This window comes from Nannospalax galili, unplaced genomic scaffold, assembly GCF_000622305.1.
Source record: "Nannospalax galili isolate Female #2095 unplaced genomic scaffold, S.galili_v1.0 scaffold898, whole genome shotgun sequence".
Taxonomy (NCBI): Eukaryota; Metazoa; Chordata; class Mammalia; order Rodentia; family Spalacidae; genus Nannospalax; species Nannospalax galili.
Genome location: NW_008342399.1, coordinates 3,328,110 through 3,336,448, shown reverse-complemented (window position 1 = coordinate 3,336,448; position 8,339 = coordinate 3,328,110). Strand labels below are relative to the sequence as shown.

The following is an 8,339-nucleotide window of genomic DNA, read 5'->3' as shown; positions in this document are numbered from 1 at the left end:
TGTCTTTTTGAGACAGGGTCTCCCTGTAGCCCCAGTTGTCCTGGAACTCACTATGTAGACCAGGCTGGCCTTGAACTCACGGAGATCCGCCTGCCTCTGCCTCCCGAGTGCTGGGATTAAAGGCATGAGCCACCACACCCAGCTATTTTTTAATTTTATTTTATGTGTCTTGAGTGTATTGTGCGCACGTGTGTAAGTGTACCCATGTTGTGCAATGCCCTGGGAGGTCAAAAGAGGGTGTTGGATCACCTGGAGGTATAGCATGGACAGTTGTTAGCCACCACATGAGTGCTGGGAATTGAACCTGGGTCCTCTGCAAGAGCAGCCAGTGCTCTCAACTGCTGAGCCATCTCTACAGCTTCATCTTTTAAAAATCTTCGTAATAAGCCAGACATTCCTATGATCCTGGCACTCAAGAAGTAGAGGTAGGAGGATCAGGAGTATAAGGTTATATGTCTCAAATTTGAGAAAAACAGAAACAAAAATAGCAATTCTGGGAAGATGGACTTAGTTGGTAATGCCTTTGCTTTGGAATCACAAGAACCTGAGTACACTGTAAAATGCCTGTAGTCCCAATACTCAAGAGGTAGAGACAGAAGATAGGGAGTTCAAGGTTATCTTTAGGTTGTTTAGTGAGCTGGAGGCCACATAGGACTATATTAGTTCCTTTCTTAAAAAAGAATCTTATATATGTAATATACCTATTTTGTGTGTGTGTGTGTGTGTGTGTGTGTGTGTGTGTGTGTGTGTATGAAACCATATATAACCAAGATAAACTTGGCTTGCTTCAACTTTTAGTCTAGCTATTTCTGTAAGACTCTTCTATTATACTTAAAACACTTTGGAATGCTTTTAGGTTGTATAAAATTAGTGTTAGCTTAATTGACTGTAGATTTGATCTGTTTCTGTGTTAGTCAACTATTTTGTGTGTGTGTGTGTGTGTGTGTGTGTGTGTGTGTGTGTGTGTGTATGTATGTGGATGTGCTCATACCACAGTGTGTGTATGGAAGTAATAGGACAACTCATGGGGTTGGTTCTCTCCACTTTTACATGGGCTCTGAGGATTGAATTTAGATTGTCAGGGTGCAAGCATCTTTATTTGCTGAGCCATATTGCTGGCCTGTTACTTTTTTTGGGTACTGTAAATCCACCTTTCCTTGCTGATGCCTGCTGTTGATAATAAAGAGAATCTGGAAACTGTGTGACTCTTTCATCCTCACTAAAATTTTTTTTATTACATTTATCTATTTATTGTGTATGTATATGTGTATGTGTGTGTCTTGTGCACACCTGTAGAAGTCAGAGGACACCTTTCGACAGTTCTTTCCTACTATGTGGGTTCCGAGGATTGAACTGAGGTTGTTAGACTTAGCAAGTGCATTTACCTGCGGAGCCATCTCTCCAGCTCCTTATCCTCATTTTTTAAAAAACAAAAGCTTTACATAACTTGCCTATTGGCAAAGATATATCAGTTAATAGAGAATAGTGCTTCATATTAATGCTTACTAATTGAAAAAGAGTCTTGTTTAATAGCAGAAAATTACTATAGATCTTTTTGTTGTTGACAGAATAAATTTAAACGTGAAGAAAAAACAAATGGATGGAGAATAGACAAAGCATTCCGTAAGTATTAAAGAACTCTTACAAAGTACCATTTGTGGAAGTTAAAAAAATGACCGATGCTTTGTCTTTGGTTCTAGAGTGTTTTAGATATATCCTTACATTGCCTAAGAAGAGTAATGGAAAAATTTCTCTTCCATTTTAATTTTAAGATATGATCTTATTCTATATCCCAGTCTAGCCCTGAAACTTTAGACCCTTCTGCCTCAACCTCCAAAGTGCTGGGATTCATTTAGGTGTGGACCACTATGCTTGGCATGTTTACTTGATAGTACATGTTTGGTAATTGCTACAAATCTATAGGCAAAGAATTAGCCAAAATATTCAGAAGTAGGTAAGTAGTAGTCTAAGATTTTACAGAGTAACTGACAATAAAATTTCTAAGTACTTTTTAAAATTTTTGTTAAAATTTTATTTTTTATATGTGTATATAAATGTGTGTAGGAGTGCCCATGCTATAATGTGTGTGTAGAAGTCAGAGGACAACTTGTAGAAGTTGGTTTTCTTATTCCCCTTATTCAAACTCAGGTTGTCAGACTTGGCAGCAGGCTTGGAATAAACCCTCTGACCCATCTCACTGGCCGTCTAAGTGGTTTTATATTGTCAAGGAACTATGTTCAAGGGATTGTTTATGGAAGTAGAATACTATAGATGACTCCTTTGGAAGTTTGCAACACCAGTTACCTGCTGTATTCTGGTTGCTGTTGAGATGGTGGTGAATAGGGCAGTTGAGAATCTGCTTGGAGAGCCTTTACTTTAAATGGTTGGGGGTAGGTGGATAAGCGTAGTGGTTCCAGGTGGTAATTGAGTTCTAACGAGGAAGAAAAAGGACTTGTTTATATTGATCCTCAGTGAGGTATTTGAAGAGATAACATTTGAATTTAGACCTGATTTGGAAGAATGGTAGGAAACGTTTAGCTTCTAAATATCTTCATTAAAATTAACATTCTTTGTTAAGTGTACAGAAAGACTTCAAGAGATCTGTAAAGAAAAATAAACTTGCTATTTAAAGTAGCTCTTGTGTTTTTTGGAAGATACATATTTTGCATTAACATATAGTAGTAATCAACAATGAGTAATACATATACCAGTGCTCCTTTAGCCACAAAGTTAGCTGCAGGGCTAATTTTAATTACTACTGAACAAAATTTCTTAATTAGCCACAGGGCTGATTTTAGGGGGGAATATCGGTTTGTAGATACAGAGAATATGTAGTGTGTAGCATGTGAGTGGACACTGGTAGATAGTGGTCTGATGCTTAATTTTGTATTGTGTCTTCAGGGAAAGTGCTTCCAGGAATGGCTCCTGGAAAATCTGGAGTATTGTAAAGAGAGGAACTTTTCCATTTCAAAATTGGAGAAACTTTCCATCATGCTTAATATATTATTATCAGAAAATATTCATGCCAGGCATGATGGTGCACCCCTTTGATCCTAGCACTTGGGAGGCAGAGGCAGGCGGATTTCTGTGGGAGGAGGATCAGAAGGTAAAGTTGTCTTCAGTAACCAGAGTCTCAAGCCAGACTAGGCTAAAAGACCGTGACAAAAAAGAAAGGAAGGAAGGAAGGAAGAAGGAAAGGAAGAAAGGAAGGAAAGAAAGAAAGAAAGAAAGAAAGAAAGAAAAAGAAAGAAAGAAAGAAAGTAAGTTAGTTTTGCATGCAAGAGGAAAACCTTGACAACAGGGGTATAGTGGCTGAACATTGTACGTTGACAAAAACCAATTGAGAGCAATCATTGAAGCTAGCTGATCCTCTTATGGATCACAAGAAGTTGCCTTAGAATCTATCATGGACCATTCAATAGTCATTTGGCTTTTGAAGCAAACTAGAAAGGCTTGAAAAGGCTCAATAAGTGGATCCTTCACAAGCTGACCAAAATTTTTTTTTAAATTCTTGTCATTGAACGTCATATTCGCTAATTCTGTACACAAAAATGAAAAGTTTCTCTATTGAATTGTACTATGTGATAAAAAGTGGATTGTGTAGGATAGTTAGCAATGATCACCTCCGTGGTTGGACCAAGAAGTTGTTCCAGAACATTTCCCAAAGCCAAATTTGCAGTTGCAACAACAGCAAAAAGCTGTGGTCTCTGTTTTGTGGCCTACTGCCAGTCTGACCTACAGTAGCTTTCTGAATTCCACTGAGACTATTCTGTGGGAGAAGTGTGCTCAACATATTGATGAGTCACACAGAACTGCAGCTCTTGCACCTGGCATTGGTTAACAGAAAGGGCCGGATTCTCTTCCATAACAAAGCTTGATTGGATATCATATAAACAGTGCTCAAAAGTTGAACAAGTTGGGCTATGAGGTTTTGCCTCATCTACCCTATTCACCTGACCTCCTTCCACTTCTTCAAGCACCTTAGCAACTTTTTTCAGGGGAAATGCTTCCATACTAGGAAGAAACAGAAAATGTTTTCAAGAGTTCATTGAATCCTGGGGCTGGAGCGATGGCTCAGAGGTTAAGAGCATCAGGAAGATCCAAGTTCGGTTTCCAGCACTTACATAGTGGCTAACAGCCATTCATAACTCCAGTTCCAGGGATCTGACGCCCTCTTCTGACCTCCATAGGCATTGCAGAACTCAGGTGCCCCTACCTGCATGCAGGTATTACACTCATATACACAAAAATATAAATAATAAATATTTATAAGAAAGAGTTCATTTAATCCCATGCTGGGCTTGTTGGTGCATGCCTTTAATCCCAGCTCTTGGGAAGCAGAGGCAGGAGGAGCTCTGTAAGATCAAGGCCAGCCAGGTTTACATAATAAGTTCCAGGCCAGCTGGGGCTACAGGAACAGTCTGTATCAAAACAAAAACCAAAACATAAAAACCAAAACAACAACAAAAAATCCCTAAAAAACATAACCAACCAAAAAAACAAAACAAAAGGTATAGAATTCACTGTCCAAAACAGCAATTTCTTTTGTACCAACCTAATATTTAACTTTATTTTTTTGGTGCTGGGGCTTGAATCCAGGGTCCTGTGCATGCTAGATAAGCGCTTTTTACATTCATAGCCCCCCCCCATGCTTTTGTTTTTGTTTTTTGCTAGATGGTGGTCTTACATACTTGTTTATTCATTCTCCTGCTGGTAACTCAGTCTCTTTGCTTTTGATATTATAATATTTTAAAAATTAAGAAGTTCTTTTTAAAAAAAATTTTTTCCTTTTTTTTTAAACAGAGGAAAAACGCCCTTTTGACTTCGATTTTTTTGCTCATTTGCTTCAGAAAGTTCTTGCTGAAGAAGAAAAAAGAAAACAAAAACCTACTAAAAGTCAGAATTCAAAGGAGAAGAAATCCTCCAAACCACAGAAAACCATAAAAGGTATTAATTTTATAAGGGAGTGTGCAGTTTTATTTAGTACTGTTAGATTTGCAGTGTTGGCGCTCAGGAATTAAGAGTTCATGTTTGGCTCAGGTAGTTGAGATCATCAGGTTATACAATTGGAGGGAAACCTTTTTTTTTTATTTTTAATTTTTTCCTTTGCCAGTTATCTGGGCCAAAACAACAGCTCTCTTTTAACTCTGTGTGTGTGTGTGTGTGTGTGTGTGTGTGTGTGTGTCCCCGTCTGTCTGTTGTGTGCACGCCTTTGTGCATGCACAGAGGCCAGAAGTGTCCTCTGTTGTACTTTGCCCGTTCCTTTGAGTCAGGGTCTTTCCTTGAACCTGCTGCTCACACTTAACGTCAGCTAAGCTGAAAGCCTGCAAAGTGGTACACCCGTCTGAAAGTGGTACTCCTGTCTCCACCTCAGAGTGAGGATTTACAAGTGTGTTGGGACACTGGCTTGTTGCTTGGGAGCTGGGATCAAAAATCTAGTCCTCATGATTGCACAGCAAGCACACTTTAGGTTATTTAACATCCTTCTAGCATCTAGAGTATCATTGTAACTAATGAGAGGTTTAGAAGTCCATGTTTGGTTGCTGACTATCATTGTCTTATATAGACAATGGCTGGTCTGTGCTACTTATATAGAAAAATTGTGTCACAAAAAATGAGACACTAAATCCAATATTTTTAAAACTGTAACTAATATTTTGAGCTTGTGACTAGATTATGTTGTTGGAGCATTACTCATTTTTGAAGGTTAATGATGACTTATACTAGGTATAAAATTGTTTATATTATAGATATTTTATTTTTTAAGTATTTTTATTTGTTATTTTTATTTTCTTAACTGCTGAGCCATCTCTCCAGCCCCCAGATGTTACCCTTATATACTAGGTCTTAGGCTTTCTTTAACTGTTTTAAACTCTATATAAGCACATTTTAGAAACTTGAATTGGTCTTAGTGGTGCACACTTGTAATCCTAACAACTTGGGAAGCCAAGTCTGGAGTATTCCAAGTTGAAGCCAGTCTGGACTACATAGTGAGATCCTATTAAAAAAAAAAACAAAACATAAGAAATTAAGGAAAAAGAGAAACTGAACTACATGGAATCTTATGTGTTTGTTTATATCCCAGATCCCAGTCCTGTTCTTTGTTTTTTTTCGCTTGTATTGGGCCTCACCCATGCCCAGCAAGTGGTCTACCACTGAACTATATCCTTAATTCTTCATTTGTTTTAATCACTGAGAAACTACTCTAGAGATCTTTTTTTAACTTCTATTTAAGGTCTCTCAGTGTTAGTAGTGGCAGAGACTAAAAGTCTGTGGTGGAAGTTCTGAAGACCACCATTTTGATTAGTCCCTGGATTTAGCACCTTCTGCCTGACACATAGTGCTGTTCCCAACTATCAGAAGGAAAGCAGTTCAGCATAAACTATATTGCTTATACAAACATTTTAGGCACAGTGAGCCATCTTGTCAGTTGAATTGTTGGAAACTATTTCCAAACCAAGTTCTCAGACCTAGCCCAAAGGGCATACTCATAAGTAGGCCTTTCAAAATAGCAGTAAATGGGGCTGGAGACATGGCTCAGTGGTTAAGAGTGCTTGCTGCTCTTGCAGAGGACCCAGGTTTGGTTCCCAGCACCCACATGGTGACTAACAACTTCTCATAATTCCAGGTTCAGGTAATCTAACACCCTTTTCTGGTCTCCTCAGTCACTGTATGAAGATAGCTCACTTATACACATGCAGGCAAAACACTCACACATAAATGACAAAATATAAAAAAGAAAGAAAATGAAACAAAACAGCAAAACCCAAAATCTTTATAAAACATGGCAGTCAGGCTGGGAGTGGTGGCTCATGCCTGTAATCCCAGCATTTTGGAGGCTGAGTAAGGAGACTCTTGAGTTCAAGGCCAATCTGGGCTATAATACATATAGCAGAAACTCCCTTTATCATTTTTTTTGTTTTGCTTTGTAAAAGAAAAAAAAAAAAACAGAAAAAGTAAGCAGTGAAGCTATTATGTTAGTCTTACTTTACACAGAGCCAAATTAGAATTTTCCAGAGCATAGTTTGGTTTTGGTTTTTTATTTTACTATTCTGGGGATTAAACCTAGGGCCTCAGACATGATAAGTATCTACCACTGAGTTTTAACCCCAGTCCATGTATTTATCTTTAATGCTGTTTATTTTGAAACTTGAGCTTATTTGAAGGTTCTAGTGGTGGAGTGCAGGGTCTTGTTAAAGACTTTTGTCTCCCTATGTAGCCCTTGCTAGCTTCAAATGGCTTTTCTACTTTGATTATAGGTATGGGCTACCATGTCCATCTTGATAGTATATTTTCTTACATTTTGAGATTGGATTTTTTTTTTTTTTTTCGATCTTTTTGAGACAGGGTCTCCCTGTAGCCCCAGCTGCCCTGGAACCACTGTGTAGACCAGGCTGGGCTCGAACTCACAGAGTTCCACCTGCCTCTGCCTCACAGGTGCTGGGAATCAAGGCGTGTGCCACCATGCCTAACTGAGATTGGATATTTTTAGAAGTGATGTCAAATCAGCCATGTTTATAAAGGCTAAGCCTGCTTTTTTGGATCTTTTGTGCTTCTTTTTTTTGAGCGGGAGTGTATTTTTGAGATGGGGTTCCCTGTAGTCCCAGCCAGCCTGGAACTCACTGTGTAGTCCAGGCTGGCGTTGAACTCAGAGATTTGTCTGCCTCTGCCTCCCAAGTGCTGGGACTAAAGGCATGTGCCGCCATGCTGGCCTTTTGTGTGTCTTTAATAGTATGTAGCACTGCATAATTTATATAGAACAGAGATTTGACACAGTTCTGGAGAGTCTGAGATGAAGACAATCTGTTATCTGATGTGGCCATTTTGCTATGCCATCAGATGGTGAAAGGGCAATGAGAGAGCAAGAGGGAGCGGACCATGCCGATGGCAGGCATTATGAACTTCTCTGTTATGAAGTTCCGGTCTTTTCACCTCCTAATGATCACACCTCATAGTATAGTTGCTGTAACAATTAGATTTCAGTATGTTTCAGAGAGGACTAGCATTCAATTCACAGTAGATGCAGGCTTATTGTAATCTCTATTTTTTAAGTTTAATTCATGGCCTCATGATATAATACATCTAATTAATATGCTTTAATAGTTGGGTCACAAAAATTATTTGCTTTAAAGATTATTCAAGTGGGCTGGAGAGATGACTCTGTAATTGTCAGGGTTGTTCACAACCGCTTGTAACTAACTATAGCTCCAGGGAATCTAATATACTCTTCTGGCATCTACGGGCATCCACACAAGTGTGCAGGCACACACACACACACACACATACACACACATGTATAAACATTAAAACAATAAAAAAGATGATTCTAAAAATAATAA

At 38.6% G+C, this 8,339-nt stretch overlaps 1 protein-coding gene across 2 annotated transcripts in view; it reads left to right on the top strand.

Annotated features, from left to right (window-relative positions):
• Positions 1-8,339, top strand: part of Bdp1 (B double prime 1, subunit of RNA polymerase III transcription initiation factor IIIB) — a 117,541-nt gene that overhangs the window by 17,615 nt on the left and 91,587 nt on the right. For both annotated transcript variants that reach the window (XM_008838483.3, XM_008838482.3), the window contains exons 8-9: positions 1,569-1,623; positions 4,804-4,947. In XM_008838483.3, the coding sequence (XP_008836705.1) occupies positions 1,569-1,623; positions 4,804-4,947 (199 nt within the window). The remainder of the gene's footprint in view (positions 1-1,568; positions 1,624-4,803; positions 4,948-8,339) is intronic.